Here is a 20,052-nt window from a genome sequence, read left to right on the forward strand (position 1 = left end):
TCCGCCTCCCCGTCGTCTGCCCTGCGTCGTCTGGCGACGGGTCCTCCATAGTCGGTCGAGGTCGCCGCCCTCCTCGTGCCTCTTCCCAGCGTTCCCTCGGCGGCCGATGCCGTCTGCTCCGGCTCCCCAGTCCCCGGTTCTGCCCTGCTCTCGTCTGCGCTAGTTTCTGCTTCGTCATCACTGGCGCCGATTGTGAGCAGTGCTGCTCGCAACCCTAGAGTTTGCTCGGATTGTGAGCGCGCTGGTAGTAGTCGTGGGCGTCACCAGTCATTTTGTGAGCGGAGCTGCTCTTAGTCCTAGAAGATGTAGGATTGCGAGCGTAAGGGCTCACAATCGCAGAGAGATGCTACGATTGCGAGGAGTGCTGCTCACAATCCTTGCTTCGACTTCTAGGATTGAGAGCGAGGCTGCTCTCAATCCTAGCCTGGTACAAAAGAAGGTTCACCTGCACAGACCAGCGTTGCGTTTTTCTCACACCACGTGCCTCTTGACATCCGTTCTTGAAAAAGTGGGTGGGTGGGTAAAGGCTTCGTAGGCCCCGGATGGTGATGGGTGGGTGGGTGGTGGGTGGGTGGGTGGGTGGGTGAGTGGGTGGGTGAGTGGGTGGGTGAGTGGGTGGGTGGGTGGGTGGGTGGTGGGTTGGGGTGGGTTTGTTTGGTCGTTTCTCTCTCCCCTCGCGCGCGTCTTCGAGGGCACAGCTCTCGTCGTTGCCACAGCATGTCGTTCCTCGCACCGTGCCCACGTGACGGCACCAGCTGACCGAGATCGCGCTCCCCGACGGCTGCCGCGTGCTTTACGGGCGGCTTACGGCGCGCTCAACAAGTCCTCCGAGGGCGGACTGCTGTTACGCTCGACGAGTGCGACGCCGCTCGACCAGCTCGAGGGGTTCAAACGCGAGGCGACCATCGTCTCCGCCGAGCTCGACGACGAGGCGGCCGTTATTATCTGACTCCTGTCCTCGGGAGGGCGGCGGCTGCGGAGTAGGGGCGGCGGCGAGCTCCCGGTTGCAAATACTCGCCTCACGGTCCAAGATGGCGGCTCGCGCCCCCGACCGTGCACCAGCATGCCTCTCTAGTGCCAGTAGTCTAGTCCCGCCTGCCACCAAGATACCGAGAGCTGGGCGCACTCATTGGGCTATTATCTGCCCTCGGGAGGGCGGCGGCGGCGTGTAGGGGCGGCGGCGAGCTCCAGGTTGCAAATACTCGCCTCCACGGTTCCAAGATGGCGGCTCACACGCCCAACCATGCTCTGGTGCGTCGATTGGGTCGCGTCTGCTGCCCGTGTCTCTGTCTTATCGGCGCGACGACAACAAGCTACCCCTACCCCTAAGCCTAAGCCTAACCCTAACCCCAACCCTAACCCTACGAACCCTAACCCTAACCGGAAGAACTCGGAGCATTCACCGAGAGCTCGCGTCAACGGACCGCTGGTACCTGGTTCCTCCATTCCGACCCGAGGCGGCCCGTTCTTAGGAGCTGCACAACGGCTTGAACTCTCTGACCCTAACCCTAACCCTAACCCTAACCCTAACCCTAACCCTAACCCTCGGCTGTGGGTCAGGCTGTGCTGTATAAGGCGCGCGAGGCTGGGTGGGTGCTTTGCTACCTTGCTTGTGTCTCCCGTGGCCGATGGTTGGTTGGGTGGTGGGGGTGGGTCGGTCGGTGTGGGTGGGTTTCCTCGCCCTATCAGCCGGGCCGTGAGGTGGGTGGGGCCGGGCGGGGTTGGGTGGGTGGTTCGCTGGTTCCAAGCAAGCCCCATCCAGGCCGTGAGGTGGGTGGGGTGGGTAGGTAGGTGGGTGGTTCCAAGCCTCAGCCGGGCCGTGAGGTGGGTGGGTGGGTGGGTGATTCAAGAAGCTCGTGCACGTGAACGGATGTCAAGCATGTGGGAAAAAAAACACAACGCACGATTCGCCCGAGGGAGGGGGAGCTTGCTCACAGTTTGCCCTTTGCTGCCTTCCCGGGCAAACGCATGACGGCCTCCAATGGAAAATGGCAGTCCACTCTTCGCAGCGGCCTCGCCCGCTGGTGCACCACCGTCGGCAGCTGCTCTGTCCACGGCGTCCACGTGGAGCGACTGCGACCGAGCTGCCCGCTGCTCCTGCTCAGTGGTGCGACGCCGGGCCCGTTCTACCACTCGCACCCGCACGATCCGTCGCAGTTCGACCACCTCCACTTCGACATGGCGAGCCAAGTGAGGGCCAACCTCAAAACGGTCCGCGACATCTTGGACGCGCTTGGAGATGCTGAACTTCCGTTTCACCTCGATGGCGGGTGCATCGAGCGCAGCCGTCGCCACGCGCAGCTGCTGCACTGGGTGAGCAACCGCGGCCAGGGCTTCGCCGCCAACGCACGCGTAACGGCAGACATCTCGCGCGCCGCTTGCAAGGAGCTGGGCATGGGCCTCGCCACTACGCTCGCCACGTTCGAGACTTCAGGCAACGTCTCGGACCGGCGCTCCCTGCTCGAGTTAGAGACCATTTGCCAAGAGGTCTGGTTCCAGATACCAGTGCCGACATCAGAACTGTAGGCGCTTCCTGATCGAGACTTTTGCCATGTTTGGCCTCGAAGGGGCCGAGCTTGGCCAGACCGCCGAGACGGCGAGAGCCGAGACTAGCCGAGACTAGCAGCCGAGACTGGCGGCGAGGAATATGACTTCGATGCGTTTAGTCATTGGCTACTCATCCTGGATCAGGTGCGGGTGGATCTCGTCTCGCAGTTCGACGCCGTCGACGAGGAGAGCAGCATATACTCGGTCGGAGGTCAGAGGCACTTCATGCCATACGTGCCGGCGTACGCCGTCTGCGGACCGGCGGACCTCGCTCTCTTCTCGCCTGCTGATACAGATTAGCTAATCAATAGTAATGAATGGTTTAATATTCGCCAGATAGGCGGACCTCGCCCTCTTCTCGCTCTCCGCCGCGTCCGGCGAGAGATCCGCGCCTCGCTCGGGAGAGGAGCAGGTACATCTCGCCATCGACAAGCTACTGCGCGTGCTCTCCACCCTCGGCGCGACCTTCGACGGCGTGGCGCTGCTCTGGAACCGCGTCGCTGACCTCGACGCGCACGAGGAGGCCGTGCTGATGAGCCGCGCGAGGTGGACGGGCCTCGCTCTACCCTGTCGCCTTACATACCGCCAAATCACTAGTCCGTAATCATCAATCACAGGAGGGGCCTCACCCGCCCTCTGGCAGAGGCGGTGCTCGAGGTGGCCGCCGCGGTGCTCGAGGCGCCAATAAATTAAATCCCAAAAGTTAGCGTTTGATGGGATCTTGACTAGGTGGCCGACGCGGACCCGAACTCGCATGCGCCCGACGGCACGCCACTCGCCATCGAGTACATCGTGGTGGCTCAAGTGCCAAGAAGAAGAGCCGGGTCCGACTGATATTAGACGTGTGGTTCTTCCTGGTTCCTGCGTCCTCGGCTTAACGGCTACGGGCCTCGTTGATCGGGCGGCGGCGAAGACGCCTAGTGTGTCTACACTGCGCGAGTCCGAGCCTGTGGCTGTTCTTCACAGCCCGCAAGCTCGTGTATTTCTCTTACTGTGACGTACTGACGTAGTCGTAGAGACCCTGGGAAGGGGGAAAGCTCCGACGTCACACCCTGCCGAACCGGTGAGCGGTGTGGCGACACTCGCAACAGACAGATGGTGCAGAAAGACACGCCGTTGTATCATGGGGAACGCGGTGTGTCTGCGGCGGGCCGCACCACCACCCTTGGCAGCACAAAGCTGCGCCAGAGGTCCACCAGCCCCGGCGCCGCCCCCTCGCCGTCGAAGCGCTCCTCGTCCCACGCGATCAGGTAGCCCAGCCGCATCACCGCGACCGCCCACTTGCGAGCCGCCTCCGGGAAGAGCTCGTGCGACTGCGGCGACCACTCCGCCGCCTTGACGATGAGCCTGCCCACCTCCACCGCCGCGGCCGCTGGCTCCAGGTTGGCCGGCCTGAGGAAGGGCAGAGGCGTGGGGCGTGTCCAAAGCGAGGATCCGGCGAGTGGGGGAGGGACCATAGCGCGCCTCAGTGCGAGGGCCTTGGCCTCGCCCGCCACGCGCACGCCGAAGCGTCCCGTCGAAGCGCTCGCGGAGACGACGACGCCGACCTTGCCGTTCATCGACGGCCGCGAGACCAGAGAGTGGATTGCGACGGTGGAGCCGACGGCCGCAGCGGTCGGATCCGACTCGCCCCACGAACAGAGGACGCGCGCCCGCTCGAGGGCCGACGGCTCGCCGGCCGAAGTGTCCGCGCCGCCGCGCAGCAGCGCCCGCGCCCGGTCGACGGTGAGCGCCTGCGGGAAGAGGGACAGTGAGCGTGAGGACAATGCACTCACGCTTCTTCAGCCGCTAGTCTCGGGGCACGCCTCGAGGTGCTGGAGCGGCGTCCAGCCGCGGCTGGCGACCAGCCAGGCGGCGAGGTCGGCGTGGCCTTGGAAGTTCGTGACCTCCTCGGGCGTGCCAAGGGGCGTAGCGGCGCGGGAGGCGCCGTAGGAGGAGAGGAGCTTGGCAACCTCGAGGTGGCCCTGGTAGCACGCTATGAACAGCGGCGTGGCGCCGGTGTTGCGGGCTTGGCCGACCGCTGCGCCAGCCTCGAGGAGCAGCCGGGCGATCTCGACGTGGCCCATCAGGCACGCGATGTACAGCGGCGTGGCGCCATCCGCTGCGGCTTGGTTGACCGCCGCGCCCGCCTCGAGAAGCAGCTGGGCGATGTCGAGGTGGTTGTTGTGGCATGCCATGAACAGCGGCGTGGCGCCGTCCTCCTTGGCTTGGTTGACCACCGCGCTGGCCTCGAGGAGCAGCCGGACGATCTCGACGTGGCCCTGCTGGCTCGCGATGTGCAGCGGCGTGAAGCCGCCATCCGCAGCTTGGCCGACCGCCGCGCCAGCCTCGAGGAGCAACCGGACGATCTCGAGGTGGCCGTTCTGGCACGCGATGAACAGCGGCGTGCAGCCGTTGCTCGTCGCTTGGCCGACCGCCGCGCTGGCCTCGAGGAGCGCCCGGACGATCTCGAGGTGGGCCTGCCGGCACGCGAGGAACAGCGCGGACGCGTCGCGGCCGTTCGTCACCCCGACGCTCGCGCCGCCCTTGAGCAGCAGCCGCACCGCCTCGGCCTGCCCGTGACGAGCGGCCCAGGTGAGCAGCGTGTCCTGATTCTCGGTGTCGAGCCGCGCGTCAAGCTGGGCCGTGAGCGACGTGCCGCGCGTCCCCCACCCGGAGAGGAGGGCGCGCAGCGAGCCCAGGTCGCCCACCGCTAGGTCGGGCAACAGAGTTGGGCTCGCGGCGCTCATGCCGCCAGAAAGAAGAAAGACCCAGAAAGAAAAAACCCGAAAGTCATGCACATGGCGCGGAGCAGCCCCGGGTTGGTGTCGAGCATTCTGAAGCGCGCCGGCAGGCTGCTCGGAGAGCCAGTCTATCTGTTCGCAGTTCGGGGATGACGTCAAGGACTCATAGTCTGAGGGTTCCTAAAAGTTCGGCCGATTTGGGTCAAAACGCTAAAAGCACGCCTAGGCGTAGAGTTGGGGCAAAACGACAAAAGTGGGCCCGCCCGGGGCAAAATGGTAAAAGTCGCGCGCCGCAGGCGCGCAAAAATTTTGCGAGGGGCGCTTTCGAGGCGAGCAGCACAGCATGTTTCTAGCCATAGTGTGCGGGAACTACTCAACTACTTCGCGCGGGACAATAGCTACTACTTACTGCACCTCCGGCGCGCGGAGCCTCCGGCCCGGAGCGCCGAATTTTTTTTGAGACGAAATGCTAAAAGTTAGGCGCTCCGAGACGATCGAAGTGATAAAAGTCGCACTCTCCCCTGACCCGATCAAAAGTCTAAAAGCACCCGAGGCTCCAGAAACCTAACCCTCAGACTATGCAAGGACTATTTCAATCATTTCCCGATCGCCCCGGAGGAACGGCCCCGCCAGACACACTCTCAGCAAGGTCCGGGTGCATAATGCGCCGTGAGAGTCACACCAGACACACAAAATCACACGCGCAAAACGTCCATAATCTGGGCACGGCACAGCGGGCAGCGACCGCTAGCCAGCCGGGCCGCGCACGCGTGGCACAGCGCCACGTGGCCGCACGGCTGCAGCCGCGTGTTGATGCGCCGGTCGAAGCAGACGCAGCACTCATTCGCCTCATCCGCGGCGTCGCCCTCCTCGTCGCCCGGGGCGGGCGAGGGCAGCACGACGGGCCACAAGTGCCAGGTGCCGTCGAAATCGCCGAGCGCATGCCGGATCGACCACTCTCCGCGCACGCCGCCGCTGAGGGAGGGCTGCCTGGTGTATGCATGCACAGGCAATCAAGGGCATCATGCGGAGAACGCAAGGCATCGCGTGAGCACCTGCAAGACAGTCGAGTGCGTGTCTTCGCGAGCGGGAGTCGAATGCAGGGGCCAGTACTCCGCATCTACGGAACGGCCGCCCGCCCACCCGCCGCGCAGCCTACAGCAAAACGTCCACCGACCCCCGGTTTACCGCGGAGACACCCGCCCCCCTTCCGGCGCGCCGCTCGGTGCCTCCCCGCGGTACTCGACAGCGTGGCCGTGGTTCTCCTACCGAAACAAGGGCGGTCGAATGGGCGAGCGGTTTGCTGCTGTCCGTCTAGTGGTGAGCCGCTCCTCCGAGACGCGCCCTGCCGCGGTGAGCGAGCCGCCCTCGTACCGCTTGGTTAGGGCGACGCGGCCGCTCGCCTGCAGCGAGGTCCCGAGCAGCCTCGCGGAGGACTCTCGTGAGCAATGCCTCGCCGCCGACCTTGCCCGGCTCGCCTGCAGGAAGGCTCCGAGCAGGCTCCGAGAAACGGATTCCGATGGCCAGGGCGAGGCGCCAGTTCGCCGAGGCGCGGCCGCGGAGCTGGTAGGCGCCCACGCCGTCCCTCCCGCTCCCGTGCACCTCTCCGCCGCGCTCAAAGTGCAGCGTAAACTCGACCACACCGCACTGCCGCGTGCCGACCGTGTAGTAGCCGCGCCTGTGAGAAGCAGCTCCGAGAAAGGTCAGGGGCTCCGCGAGGGAAGCCGCGACCACGTAGCAGCCGCGCGCCAACGCCCGCTGGGGTAGATGGCGGCGTCCGCGCTCTGAGCCGCCGCAACGCTCCCGAGGAACTCGTCTACCGTGGGTGGTGGCCGGCGGCGGAGGCGCCAGGGTCGACGCCGCAAGAGCAGCCAGCCCGTCGAGGCCGCCGCCGAGAGGGAGGCGACGAGCTGCATCCACGAGAAGCGGCAGCCGCCGTTCGGCTGCCGCGTGTAGAGGAGCCGGCACGCGTCGCAGCCGGCCGCCGTCTGGTTGCGGCAGACCCTGCAGCCAGGGCTGCACGCGAGGCAGCCCTCCTCCGCTGCCGAGAGAAAGTACCCGCTCTCGCAGGCGTCGCACCGTCCTGGGCCGGCGTCGTCGCAGGCGGAGCAGTGCGCCCCGCACGGCTCGCACGTGCATCCCACGCGCACGTAGGCGTACTGGCACGAGGCGCAGCAGTGAGGGCTCGAGCAGACGCTGCAACCGACCACGAAGCAGTCTGGCGTATCATCCTCCGTGTTGTCACCGCCGCCGCCGCCGTCGCCGCCGCTCGGTATGCCCTGGGCGACGGTCGCGAGCAGGAAGGATGTCAGAAGGGCGTGAGAGAGAATGGTGAAACCGTCTCGTAGAAAGCGTGGCCGGCGGCGCGGCCAGCACGCTGGCTCGTAGTGGACTGCCGCGGCGACTTTTTTCGGTGTCCTTCGAATACGGTACTTTCGTTTACCCACATTGTGAGTATCCTCTGCCAGTTTGTCTTCATGGTCGCCCCCACCCACCCCATCTCCTACCAGCTACCTACCCACCCCATCTCCTACCTACGGGGCCTCAAAAAGATTTAATTACTTCCGGCTTGAATGTGAGCTTCCTGTGATCCTTAGGGGACACCAGAGCCAGCATCATCGGTGGAGGTACAAGTGTTCGAAGAGATGAGAGTGGACCTGAGCAACGATAATTCGATATGACTGGGCGGCAAATGATCGCAGTGGGCGTCAGAAGAGTCGTCCTTGCGCGGAGGAGAGCTCGATAAACTCGAGGGGCCAAAATATGCCGCGAGGAGGGCAGAGTTGCGCCGAAAGGCGGGAGAAGCCGCGAGAGCAAGGGATCGGCAGGCGGCGGCGGCGTCGCCGGACGAGGCAGACGAGAGCGACGCGACAGAGGAGGAAGCGACAGGAGGGAGAACGACGAGAGTGGGACGACCGCGAGGTGGCATGAAGGTTGCAGCGAGAATCGGCGAGGGACTGCGAAGGGAGATAGAAAGAGGCAGACGACCAAGGGTTAGGGTGGGCGACGGCTAGCACCACACTCCTCTCCTTAAAATCCCTGTGTGGTGGCGGCGTGCCGTCTCCTCCCTTGGGTTGTCAAATAAATAAATAAAAACGGACACCTCTACTGTGAGCGATGGGGTAAAAAGGAACAGGTCCCCGCCCTGCCACTCGTGGTGTGAGTCGTGTCCTGTTTTCCTTCTTTCTTTCTTTTCGCCTGATCCTGTGTACTGGGCTGCTGGGTTTTTAGGCATTGTGGGGTTGGCACTCCCATCGACCCTCATGACCTCCTGCGGTCTCTGAGATGGACACCAGTGGGTGTGGGACCACAGCCAGGTTACACTCGAAGGCTGGGTAAGCAGTAGAGGTCGATACTCGACGCGTCCCACATGGTCTGTGTCGCTGTCGGCACGCTGTCGACAGGACGTCGAGCGACACCGGTGGCAGTGCCACCCAGGAGTGGTCGGGCGGTCTCCCGTCATGAGAGAGCCACCATGTGATCCGTATGATGGTTCCTGACAACCGCCTTAGTCAACTTTCGTCACAATTCCCGCTCTGAGAGGAGCTGCGGGTCAGCTCGACAGCTGGAGCTGTGTCGCCAGCGTGCGGCGGCCTGCCTCCGGAGGTGCCTCTGAGGTGGACATTTTTTGGTCACCGTGAGAGAACGCGTTCGAATTTTCACTCCGGAACTTCAACTCCGCACGCGCACCGGCCAGGGCTACAATAGTGCCAGTGAGGCGGAGGCGCGAGTCGGAAGGCCGCGACCGTGAGATTTGGTCCCTCATTTTACCTACAATCGCTGTGAACCCAGCCACGTATGTTCATTTGCGCGATTTTTGGCATTTGGCTCCTCCGTTCTCTCGTCTCTCGCTCTCTCCCTCTTTGTTTATTCGTTGGGCCCCTCGGACTCTTGCTTGGACCTGGTTGGCTAGTAGCGGCACGCCGGACAGCTGCATGGGGGGCACCACCCTTGCGCCCCCGCCGTGGGGTCAGTCAAACGGCCCGCACACCTCGCGCGCGAGCGCTCCCTCCTCGCCTACTCGCAGGAGGAGAGGCTAAAGTTCCGCACCCCTCCCGCACCCCGCACCACGGCCCCCGCGGCCCCACCGTCCAGCCGCTCGGCGAGCTCCTCTTTGGTCAGCCACGCGTGCCTACCAGCAAACGCCTGCGGCGGTGATGCCGTGCTCGCAGCCGTTGAGTCACCGCCTCGGCCTGCGCGGCGAGCCACGCCACGCCCTTCGGCTGTAGCTCGACTGCATCTCGGCTGCATCTCGGCTGCATCTCGTCTGCATCTCGTCTGCATCTCGCCCTTCGGCGCCCGCGCCCGGCTCCACCTCGCCCGCGACGTACTGCAGCCTCCAAAAGAAAGTAGCGGCCTCGCCGGCCGGCAAATGCGCCAGCGGCGCGTTGCCCACCCAATGGAGCTGGAGCGACGCGCCTACGGAGGCCACCGCGCCATTTCCTCCCGAGGGCGCGCCCGCGCCCGCTCCCGCGCCGGACTAGCACTGGCCGGACTAGCCGGACTAGCCGGACTAGCCGGACTAGCTGCGCGCGCCGCAGCTGGCAGAGAGGTGTTCTCCGAGGCACTGACGGACAGTCGGCGCCTGCGAGGCGAGGCGCAAGAGCAGCTGAGAGCGGAGGGCGCTCGTCCGAGGGTCGGAGCGAGGAGTTGGCGGGCGGCCGCCGCCTCGGCGCCGCCGCTCCAGTCCACCTGAAGGGGCGAGGGCGTGTGGTTCGGTGACGTATTGGCTCAAGCTATCTCAGGCGAGTCTATGGTCGATGGCCGAAGTGGAAGGGCCCCCCTGCCTCCGGAGCGCCAGGCCGTCCGTGTCCGACACGGGACGTCGGGCCCGACAGTCCGCGACAGTCCGCACGCGCTGCACAGTGCGAGCGCATCGACGTGCTCGCGGGAGGGGGAGGTGGGAGGGGTGGTGGAAGAAGTGGGAGTGGTGTGGTCAGGCCCCAGGCGAGGCGCGTGGCGCGTGGGCCGCCCCTCTCACACCTGAGGCAGCCGCCAAGCGCCGCCCTCGCGCAGCACGAGGTAGAGCCGGTGAGCCAGCTTGCGGTCGAGGGACGTCTCATCCCCCGTCCGGTCCCCCTCCCCCTCGCGCGCGCCCTCGGACTCGATGATTGCCGCCGCGCGCAGCCGCGCCTGCCTCCGGTCGGGCCGTGAGAGCGGTGAACAAAGAAAAAGAAATCCGCGGCGCGCAGCCGCGCCTGCCTCCGGTCGGGACCCTCCTGCGCCACCGTCAGCTGCTCGGGGTAGACCTTGGAGAGGTGCGCGGCGAGCCTGCAGCCGAGGGTCGGGCGAGGGTTCGCGCAGGGTTGGCGGCCGTGCAGGGGCAGCCGTGGAACCGGAAGAGGCGGAGGGTTGGGAAGGCGAGGGCCGCGGCCGAGTGCTGCCGCCGCAGCGGCAACGGCGCTCGCGCTCCTTGCGCGGCAAGAGTGCAGCGCGCGCCGATTGCGGGCTATGGTGAGCGGACCCGGCTCGGTGGGGCTGGGTGAGCCGGCGCGCCTCTCGCGCAGCTCGAGCGACTCCCGTTTCCAGGCGGGCAGCTCCGGTGTCACCACAGGTATCCGCTCGACGAGAGCCGCGAGGCGCGCAGAGCTTGCATATCGCCGAGTCAAGTTGGCGTTTGGCGGGGCGGCAGCGCGTCGGGGCGGGCGAAGAAAACGCATCTGCATGGACCGCGCGCCCGAGCAGCGGAACGGAAAGTTTTTTTCGGACCTTGAGTCGGGCAGCTGGGGTCGGGGTGTGTGTGAGTGTGTGGGGGGGGGGAGGGGGGGCTCGAGGCGCCAGACGCTGTGTTGCCCTTGAGCTAGTCCTTCCCCGGTCGCCTAGCCTCCGCGCTGTCTGGCGAACGCCTGTATGCCATGCGCGCGGACAAACCCGCACGGACGGGGAAGCAAGCAAGCTTCACGGGTTCGAGTCGTCAAACATTAAGCAGCGGAGGTGTGCCGAGGGGGACCGGGAGGCGGTAAGCCGTCGTCGCCCGGCGCTGCTTGCACGTTGCAGCACCATGACGATGGCGCTATAAGAGGTTCCTCTTTTCCGCGCCCCCCCCCCCCCCCGCAAGGCGCGCGATACACGACCAACCAACCAACACAGTGACTGAGGGCCAGTGAGGGCGAGCCCTCGCTGGTCACAGCTGTGGGCAGCCACACAGTACGCTGTCTGTGTCAACTGTGCAAAGTGTGAAAAGAAGTCAGAGTGTGTGAGCAGCAGAGGAGCTGCACTCCAGGCTTCTGTCTGTCGTAACGAGCTGCATGCCACCGAAGGCGCTGTGTCGAGGTTCGACGCGCCGAGCGGCGCAGGTTGGAGGAAGCCGCCGCCGACGAGCGTAGAGCGTCGGATTCACTCGCCGCGGGGACACGGCCCATACATAGGCATAGCCGTGGCCGTGTCCCCGTCTCAGCGGCGAGGCGCGGGACTAGGGTTGCCTAACGTTAAGAGCTGAACAGTGTTGCTAGTGTTAACAGTAACAACAGAACAACAGTGGGGCTCCCCAACAACAGTAGCTAACGTTAGGCCCACTGAACAACAGTAAGGATGGCCTGGCAGTGACCCACGACGATCTCTAGATCGCGTTTTTTTTCGAGCTCAGACGGCAGCGAGCGACTTGTGCCTGCAGCCGTAACTCGGCCTCTGTCCAGTGCGGGTAATACCCGGGGTTTTGCCATTTTCTGCTTGCTCCGCTGAACAACAGTAACAACAGTAACAAACAGTAACAGCACGGGCTGGGGTGAACACTTGAACAACGTTGAGGAGATTTCAGCCAACAATAGTGCAACTGTTAGACCCAAAGTTGCGTTGGCACCCCCCTACGCGGGACCGTCACACAGGCGAAGTGGGTCGCGTCCTCCGATTTCCTCAACTCAGGGCCCGTGTGGGGGCTGGCCTCCGAGTCAGACTCCGAGTTCGTGTTTTGGGTTCAAGGGGTGTGGTGGTGGACCGGACGCCGCGTTGAGCTCCTACGATATCGGGTGACAGGGGGGAAGGGGGTGCGGGTGGGGGTATAGAGGAGCAGCTAGGAAAGGGAGGGTGGGCGAGCGGGATGGGGGTTGAGGGTTGGTGGCATGGTGGGTGAGCGGGAGCGCCGCCGCTCGCAATCCCTAGAAGTTCTAGGATTGCGAGCCCCGGCGCCGGCTGCCCGCTGCGCCTGCGGAGCCTGCGCTCGCAATTGTTTGGAGCGCACATGCGTTGCTGATTGATCGCAATCATTCGCACTAGTTGATTACTGAGTTACTGATGCACACACTCCTCCAACACATATATCCGCCTCTCTCCAATGAGAGACGCCACGTCAGTGGCTGCGGCTCAGGTCAGAGGGCCCAGCGACTCGTCGGTTGGGTGTAAACGGGCATTGCCTGTGGTCTTCAACGCACAAAGGGTGTGAATAGAGCTCTCTTGATCCTTCTGAGCACGAAGACCACTCGAACTCTTCTGCAGACTTTAGTTTTCCCGGTGTTCATAAGCTGTGATACGAGCGTCACTTTGTACCCACCCCCCCTACTTCGTGGGGACCCCCCCGCCGGTCGGTGGTCTGCCCCCGAGGTGGACCGGACCCCCCCTCCGGTCGGTCGCTCTCTCGGCGGCGGGAGGTGTGACGACCGACCCCCCCCTCGGTCGGTGTCCTTGCCGTGAGCCCCCTGAAACGCTCTCCCTCCTTCTCGCGAACCGCCACGTGGGCGCTTCGAAATCGCCGGTTTTCACTATGAAAACTAGTCACGCAGCCAAGCGCCAAGGAGACTTCTTCGCCGAGGCCCGAGCGAGCCCGACCCCACACATGCATGTGGAGCATCTACGCAGTCGCAGGCCTGGTCCTGCTTGCCGTCACTTTGTACTCCAGACTTCTCCGCAGTACGCGCGCATCGTCCCTTCCGATGACTACGATGACTTGCCAGACTTGATCGACACATCGCCGCCGCCGTCACCGGGCTCATCGGCTTCCGAGAGTCGCCCAAGCGACAGCGAATGGCAATCGATGGACGCCGCTTCTGGAGCAACTCAGTTTAATCGCGACATGCTGCGCGTTGCGCGCGGGCAGAGCTATGCCGGCAACATGATCTGCCTCGCACCCGGTCTTCGCGTCTCCAAATTTCCCCTGGACCATGATGCCACCGTGTGCGGTGTGACGCTGTGACCCTCGAGCCAACCCGACCGACCCCCCCCTCGGTCTGCGCTCCGACCGACCGGACCCCCCCTTCGGTCTGCGGTATTCCGCGGCCGCCGACCGGACCCCCCCTGCGGTCGGTCGGTCTGCGCTGGGCGCTCAAACCGCGAAGTCGGCCTGTTCACTACAAGATGACGCTCGTATGAATAGTTTATGCGCCCGCCGCAGCCCGCCCTATCTATATTCACCACGGGCCACGAGAGCCCTGCAAGCAGCTGGCATGTTCTATCGCCCGGGTGGCGGGCTGTCTGCACACAGACGTCTCGTCCCATGGCTGACGCACGGATGGTCCGACCTGTGGCGGAGTTTGACCTCAGCTCGGCCGTCGGTGTCGGCGGGCTGACGGCGGCCGCCGGAATCGCGATTCGCTCTGCCAGCTGCCAGCAGCCTCGTGTCGCCGCTCTCGTTGGCGCAGCAGCAGCGATTGGCCTTTGCGCCGTCGCTCGACGGCGTCACCGCCCATCCGACCTGCGCAGCTCCTGCAGCTCCTGCTGTCAGTCTTCTGCTCTCACGCACTCGCCGCGCGCGGATTGTGCGCCGCGCCAAGCAGGACACGTGCTCATGCAAACAATGCAAGAACTTGGTTGCGCCGCTTAGTGGCGGCGCTGGTTTAGAGGAAGCGGCAGCGTGGGAAGCAAAGCAGATGGAGGCGGCGCGGCATGCCAAGGACTGCTGCTGGCGGAGGTTGAGCGGCTAAGTGCAGCAAGGGCCAAGGGCAAGAAGGGCAAGAAGAAGAAGAAGATGTGGGCGTGGGCGATACGGGCGCCGCTAGGCTCAACGAGGAGATGCTGTCCTGCAGTTAGAGAGCTCGTAGCGAGCTCGATTTTGATGAGAATTTGATGAGAAATATCTCAATTTTTGAGCAAAAACGCCAAAAAATCGGCGCCTGCGGCGGGCCGGGGCCTCCGGCGGCGCCTGCGGCGGGCCGCTGGGGCTTCCGCCCCAGACCCCGTTTACACCCGAGCTATGCCCCACGACCTGAGCCGGAGCGAGTGCCGATACTCGAGTTGTCAGAGACGCCGCCTCGCCCGGATCGCGCGCCGCCCCACACAAAGGGCGCCGCTCGCCGCGCGCTCAGTGCCGGTGGCGGGAGTTCGCGCAAGTGTTGATCACGACGTAGTTCGCGAGGCTCGGCCCCAGCTTGATGTCGTTGCGGCCGAGGCGCGGGTCGGCGTCGCGCGAGCGGACGCGCTGCAGCGGCGCGTCGACGGCGTGCGTGGTGAGGCGCACCTGAGGCGAGGTGGGGTGCCGGTCTCTCCACGCACACCGAGTCGGGTGTGTGTGTGTGGGGGGGGGGGCAAGGCCGCAGGTTGAGTGCAAGGCCCAGTGCGCGCGGCTCAGGCGCACCTCGCACTCATAACTCGACCACATCTCGGCTATACCTCGGCTGCATCTCGGCTGCATCTCGGCTGCAACAAGGCGCTCCTCGCACTCGTAGACGGACACCTCGCGCCAATGCATCGGGAACTCGGCCGCGGAGGCGGTGGTGACAAAGACGACGCCGCCGCGCGTCGCGATCGAGTTTGCGTGCACGTGGCCGTGCAGCGAGAGGCGGACGTGGTCGTACCGTGCCAGCAGCGCCAGCACCTCCTCGCGGTTGTCGATAAAGTCCTGCGCCGACACCGAAAGAGAATTTCGCCGAGATCCGCCGAGATCCATCGAGATCCGCCGAGGTGGCACTCCTGCGTCGGGTCGACCCAGCCGTCACCCGGCGGTTGCACGAGCAGCTGGTGCATCACCAGAATCACCGACTGGCGCGCGGCTGCCGACGCGTCCAGCTGCGCTCGCAGCCACCCTAGCTGCGTGGCGCCGATGTGGCCGCGGCCGTCCGAGTCGCTGTCGATACCGTCGGTGGCGTCAAGGAGCAGCACCCGCCAGGCGCGGGCGCAGACCGCTCGGTAGATGGTCCGCGCGTGGACGGTCGCATCGCAAGCGTGTCCCCAGGGCTGCGCCGCGTCGCACTCTCTGGACGCGTTGGCGCACATGGCCTTGCGCCATGCGCGCGTCCCCCCCCCCGAAGGGTGGATGTCGTGGTTGCCTGGCAGGTGGTAGACCGGCCAGCTCGTGCCTGCGGGAAGGGTCGGGGGAAGGGTCATGCAGGGCTCGGGCAGGGCGGTGGTCAGGCCCCGGCTCGTGCCTAGTACGGAGGCCTCGAGCGAGCGGTACAGCCGAAGCGTCGTCTCGAACTCGCCGCCCTCCTGCAGGAGAAGTCGGGCAAGGGTCGGGCAAGGGTGGAGGGGTGGCCTCGCCTCCCGCCGAGTGTGGTGGCGAGTGGTGTCCCATCTCCAAGCACGGCAGAGTGCAACGGCCCGCCTGCTGAAAGCTGCTGCCGCCGCAGACGGCATCGCCGGCGTGGACTGCAAAGTCGGCGCCGGAGGCTGCAAAGGCGGAAAGTTGGCGCAGTAGCAGCGGCAGCACCTCCTCGGCCGCGTCGACCACCAGCCCGTCGCGCACCGGCGCCGCCGCCACCCGCCGCATCCACGCCGATCGCGTCGAGGAGCGAACCCAGTAGTGGGTGTCGGAATAGACGGCAAACCGGAGCAGTGGCGGCCCATCCGCCGGGCTGGAGAGCTCGCGCGGCCGCAGGTGTATCAAGTGGCTGCCGGGACGCAGCCGGCGGCGCGACTTGACCTTGTGCAGCCGGCGGCGCATGGACCACTCCTGCGACTGGCCGTGAGCGGCGTCGTCCGCGGCGTGGCGATCAGCCTGCTGGTGGAGGAGGCACGCAGGGCCCAGGAAGCTGGCTAGCAAGAGGAGGCCGCAGCGATACGGCCGAGCCCGGGCCATTGTGTCCATGGGCGCCAGCAAGTCGGCGCGGGTGAAGTGGGCGGCACGACGGCGTGTACAGCTAAAATCGAAAATTTTCTTTTGTTTAAATTCTTTTCGCGTGAGGGCGGAGGGTATTCGCCCCCCTAGGTTGGAAGGAGATGAGGAAATGGAACAGCCCAAGAAAAGGAGCGGAACAAACACGTATGGGAGGGTAAAGTTGTGCGTCACGCTGACCTGATCAGTTATCACGCCTTATAGCAGATAGTTTTTTTTCGCGCGAACTTGAAAAGCACGTCTTGTCCTTTCGCCTGCGGAAACGTTCAGGGGCAGCGTGATCTTGTCCTCACAGGTCGACTGCATCGTGTATGCCACGCTCGCATCATGCCCATGCCCATTTCTGACACCGTCCTAGACATGCAACCCAACTCACACCGGACGAGAGCAACCAGTCGGACGTACTGACAGCTGCACCTGCTGCTCACACGCAGCTCAGCGCGCCAGTCCATGACCATGAGCACGTAGCACATGCCCCTCTCAGTACGATATGTGCGCCCACTCACTCACTCCGGCGCGCGTCCCCGGCAGCAGATTGCTGATATACGTGCTCAGTTGCCGTACACGGCGGAGAAGCAGCCGTCAGGGAAGACGCCAAAAGCGCGCGTCTTTTTGCTCAAGGTCCGCTCGCGAGGCTGGCGGAGCTCATTGGCCTTGGCGCTGCCGAGCCGGTGCGCGCGCTGCTGGGGGGGGTGGTTGGACGACATTTGCCCTGGCTGCGTCGACGCGCGCGGTCCGAGTCGCAAGGGCACGACGGTCGTGCCGTCATCACAAGTGCGCGTGAGGCCGAGCTGCCGCAGCTGCTTGAGGTCCTGCAGACGGAGGCGCACCGTCCCCCTGCACGAGAGTAACCACAGAAGCTCCCTGTCGAGCTCCTTCCGCTCGCTCGACGACAGCTTCGCCCCGCCTGCCGCTGCTGCCCCTCCCTCCCCACCCTCCCCTCCCTCCTCCCCCTCCTCCTCCTCCTCCCCCTCCTCCTCCTCCTCCTCCTCCTCCTCCTCCTCCTCCTCCTCCACCACCACCACCGCCGCCACCGCTGCCACCGTCGCCATCGGCGCTGTTCCCACCGCCGCCACCGCCGCCGTCGCCGTCACCACCACCGACGACGACGACGACGACGACGGCTGCGACGACGCCCCCGCAGCCGCTCCGGTCGCCGACCGACGAGGCATTGCCGTGAGCAGCGCCCTCGGGAGGTGCGCCATCCGCAGCGTCTTCAGGTCGCCGTCCGGCTCGCGCCGCTGCTCGCGGATCAGCAGCTGCGTGCCATGCCGGGCGAAGAAGCTGAGCGACGACCAGCCGTGCGGCTGACGGACCACGCGGCCGGAGCCAGCCGCGCCGCTGTAGGCAGCGTAGCCAGCCGAGATCGCCACATCAGAGATGGGCTGCACATTCGGCGGGCAAAGCTGCTTCGGCAGCAGCCACGGGTAGGCCTCGACGGTTTGGGCGAACGAGACGCGCCGCTCCGAGTCGCTGCCTGCGGCGACCGCGATCGAGCACAGCGCCGCCCGGACCTGCGGGCGGAACCTCGGGTAAGATATGCTGTGAGATCGCACCTGAGCTCAGCAGGGCTAGGCGTGCCTGCACGCGGAGGACCTCGACGTGGTAGCTCTCGACACGGCTCAGCAGCTCGTCGGTGCACTCGAACCGGTTGCTGATGTCCGCCGAAGCCTCCTTGAGGGCGGCGCGCACGTTGGAGCGAAGGTGGTCCTCCAGCTGCTCGAACGTCCACACGCACACTGTCTCCTTCTCAAACTGCAGGCGGAAGCGGACGGCTTGGAGCACCGTGTCGTCAGCCGCGAGGGCATCGAGCGATGCGGCGTTCTGCTCGGCGCGGATCGGCACCTGGCGCACAAGGGCGTCCAGGGCCTCCGAGGCGGCGTGCGTCGCGCAGCGCCGCTGCAGCGCCAGGGGCACGTCGCTCGAGCATCCGGGGCACGAGCAGCTGAAGCAGCGCATGTCGGTCGCCATGGTGCCCGCGGGATAGCCGCCGAACGGAGCCTTGGCGCCGCGGCCGCAGCCGACCGTGCCGCAGCGGTCCCCGCCGCCGCACCCGATGCAGCGCATGTCGGTCGCCGTGGTGCCCGCGGGATAGCCGCCGAACGGAGCCACGGCGCCGCGGCCGCAGCCGGCCGTGCCGCAGCGGTCCCCGCCGCCGCACCGGCTGCAGCGCATGTCGGTCGCCGTGGTGCCCGCGGGATAGCCGCCGAACGGAGCCACGGCGCCGCGGCCGCAGCCGGCCGTGCCGCAGCGGTCCCCGCCGCCGCACCGGCTGCAGCGCATGTCGGTCGCCGTGGTGCCCGCGGGATAGCCGCCGAACGGAGCCACGGCGCCGCGGCCGCAGCCGGCCGTGCCGCAGCGGTCCCCGCCGCCGCACCTGATGCAGCGCATGTCGGTCGCCGTGGTGCCCGCGGGATAGCCGCCGAACGGAGCCACGGCGCCGCGGCCGCAGCCGGCTGTGCCGCAGCGGTCCCCGCCGCCATGCTCGACGCAGAGCTTCCGCTCTCCCCAGCCGAAGCGGGGGTGCCTAGCGCCTCTCTTGCAGCCGTCCTTGCTGCAGCGGAAGGAGCCGCCGTGCTCCTTGCAACGGTCGGGGTGCTCGCCGCGCCTCTGCGCGCGTTTGAGGCAGTCGCCGATCACGCACAGCGCGTGATTGCCGCAGCGGCCCTCCTTCCGTGCCACAAAGGAGATCGTCGGGCAGCGAGGGCACTGCCGCCCCTCCTCGCGCGGCCGTTTGGCGCGCGCTTTCGGCCCCGCTGCGCTGCTCCCTCGCGAAGCGCTCGCCGCTGCGCTGCCCCCGCCCCCCCCACTGCTGCCCCCTCCCTCCACACTCAGCTTCAGCCGGCCCTCAGGGACGGTCGAGAGGAAGGTGCGGAGGCTCGTGGGCGGCGCCTCGAAGCAATTCCCTAAGTGTCAAACGTGCGCCCTCATCGCCCTCGCAGGGTCGCCGCGATCGACGCCTAGCCGCAGGAGCACGCGCCGTCCTCCGCCCACTGGAGCGCGACAGACCCAGCCGCAGCCACCTCGCCGTGAGACAGCTCTGCCTCGTAGAAGTCCTTCCAGGTCACCACGCCGTCCTCCACATCTTCCTCAAAGACTGCCCACACCCCCGAAGCCGCCGCCAGCTCACTCGGCGGTGGGATGCGGTCGAGAAGAACGACGGCATTGACGTTCACCCAAGAGGTCGGCGAGCCATCTTCCCACTCGACTCGTACTTCGCGAGCGCCCGCCCGCACCCGGCTGCCAGTAATGCAACCACCCCAGTAGCAGCCGTCGCGCTCGCTCCACGCTAGCACTGGCTCGCCGCCACTGATTGTCACATCCTGCGCGTGCGGAGAATGGGACGTCGGCAGCCGGGTGGTGGGGTTTGGCGGGCGAGGTGCGGCGCGAGCAGGCGCCGTGTGAAGGCACGAGAGTGTTGAGTGCGCGGTCTGTTTGTGTGTGCGGTAGTGCGGAAGAGCCTCGGAAGAGTCAGAGCTGCCGGCTGAGCTGTTTTCGCCGACGTGACCGCCTGCGCGAGTCAAACGGGCGCGGGATCGAGCTAGTCAGCGAGCGAAACGTGGATCAGTGCCGCAGCATAGAGGCCAGAGCCGCGGCAGGGGACGGTGCAGAGCACAGAGAGAGCACTGCCGGTGGTGACGATGGAGGCAAGGGCGGTGGCGGAGAGGCGGCGGCGGCGAGGAACATGGTGGGGGAGGCGGTGGCGATGATGGCGAGGCGGCGGCGTGGGCGGCGGGGGGGGGGCGAGGGCGGCGCCGAGGGCGTCGGCGGTCTGGGTAGCGGGATATGCGTATTCCCGCGCCC

The 20,052-nt window shown here is 66.0% G+C and overlaps 6 protein-coding genes across 6 annotated transcripts; 2 read left to right on the plus strand and 4 right to left on the minus strand.

Moving 5' to 3' along the window:
* Positions 1-1,958: 1,958 nt before the first annotated feature.
* Positions 1,959-3,561, plus strand: EMIHUDRAFT_423164 (hypothetical protein). Its single transcript, XM_005790308.1, has 6 exons — positions 1,959-2,450; positions 2,527-2,596; positions 2,692-2,808; positions 2,888-3,093; positions 3,165-3,204; positions 3,277-3,561. The coding sequence occupies exons 1-6, from the start codon at positions 1,969-1,971 to the stop codon at positions 3,379-3,381; spliced, it is 1,020 nt and encodes a 339-aa protein (XP_005790365.1). The 5' UTR covers positions 1,959-1,968; the 3' UTR covers positions 3,382-3,561.
* EMIHUDRAFT_224935 (hypothetical protein) lies at positions 3,536-5,627 on the minus strand (the record flags this gene model as incomplete). Its single annotated transcript, XM_005790309.1, has 3 exons — positions 3,536-3,568; positions 3,705-4,280; positions 5,520-5,627. The coding sequence occupies 3 exons, from the start codon at positions 5,625-5,627 to the stop codon at positions 3,536-3,538; spliced, it is 717 nt and encodes a 238-aa protein (XP_005790366.1).
* Positions 5,628-9,595: 3,968 nt separating this feature from the next.
* On the minus strand, positions 9,596-10,955 carry EMIHUDRAFT_454751 (hypothetical protein). The gene is made up of 4 exons (XM_005790310.1): positions 10,767-10,955; positions 10,469-10,541; positions 10,254-10,403; positions 9,596-9,962 (listed from the first exon to the last, which is right to left on the minus strand). Exons 1-4 carry the CDS (start codon positions 10,934-10,936, stop codon positions 9,690-9,692), a joined length of 666 nt encoding a protein of 221 aa, XP_005790367.1. The 5' UTR covers positions 10,937-10,955; the 3' UTR covers positions 9,596-9,689.
* Positions 10,956-13,695: 2,740 nt separating this feature from the next.
* Positions 13,696-14,228, plus strand: EMIHUDRAFT_224939 (hypothetical protein; the record flags this gene model as incomplete). Its single annotated transcript, XM_005790311.1, has 4 exons — positions 13,696-13,830; positions 13,902-13,957; positions 14,040-14,168; positions 14,198-14,228. The coding sequence occupies 4 exons, from the start codon at positions 13,696-13,698 to the stop codon at positions 14,226-14,228; spliced, it is 351 nt and encodes a 116-aa protein (XP_005790368.1).
* Positions 14,229-14,499: 271 nt separating this feature from the next.
* Positions 14,500-16,212, minus strand: EMIHUDRAFT_224940 (hypothetical protein; the record flags this gene model as incomplete). The annotated part of the gene is made up of 4 exons (XM_005790312.1): positions 14,500-14,655; positions 14,917-15,036; positions 15,123-15,493; positions 15,732-16,212. 4 exons carry the CDS (start codon positions 16,210-16,212, stop codon positions 14,500-14,502), a joined length of 1,128 nt encoding a protein of 375 aa, XP_005790369.1.
* Positions 16,213-16,799: 587 nt separating this feature from the next.
* On the minus strand, positions 16,800-18,474 carry EMIHUDRAFT_454752 (hypothetical protein; the record flags this gene model as incomplete). Its single annotated transcript, XM_005790313.1, has 3 exons — positions 17,830-18,474; positions 17,414-17,762; positions 16,800-17,155 (listed from the first exon to the last, which is right to left on the minus strand). Exons 1-3 carry the CDS (start codon positions 18,421-18,423, stop codon positions 16,800-16,802), a joined length of 1,299 nt encoding a protein of 432 aa, XP_005790370.1. The 5' UTR covers positions 18,424-18,474.
* Between the last annotated feature and the right edge of the window lie 1,578 nt (positions 18,475-20,052).

This window comes from Emiliania huxleyi (assembly GCF_000372725.1).
Source record: "Emiliania huxleyi CCMP1516 chromosome Unknown EMIHUscaffold_120, whole genome shotgun sequence".
Lineage (NCBI taxonomy): Eukaryota > Haptophyta > Isochrysidales > Noelaerhabdaceae > Emiliania > Emiliania huxleyi.

Bases quoted from the DNA above. Each gene is read 5' to 3' on its own strand.
- EMIHUDRAFT_423164 (XM_005790308.1), top strand. From the start codon at position 1,969: ATGACGGCCTCCAATGGAAAATGGCAGTCCACTCTTCGCAGCGGCCTC. The intron at 2,809-2,887 runs GCGGACCTCGCT...TTCGCCAGATAG, and splicing joins CGTACGCCGTCTGCGGACCG to GCGGACCTCGCCCTCTTCTC. The intron at 3,094-3,164 runs GTGGACGGGCCT...CATCAATCACAG, and splicing joins GTGCTGATGAGCCGCGCGAG to GAGGGGCCTCACCCGCCCTC.
- EMIHUDRAFT_454751 (XM_005790310.1), bottom strand. From the start codon at position 10,936: ATGCAGATGCGTTTTCTTCGCCCGCCCCGACGCGCTGCCGCCCCGCCA. The intron at 10,542-10,766 runs GCGCGCCGGCTC...CCTCGGCTGCAG, and splicing joins TCGCTCGAGCTGCGCGAGAG to GCTCGCCGCGCACCTCTCCA. The intron at 9,963-10,253 runs GTGTGAGAGGGG...TCGCCCCTTCAG, and splicing joins GCGCTTGGCGGCTGCCTCAG to GTGGACTGGAGCGGCGGCGC.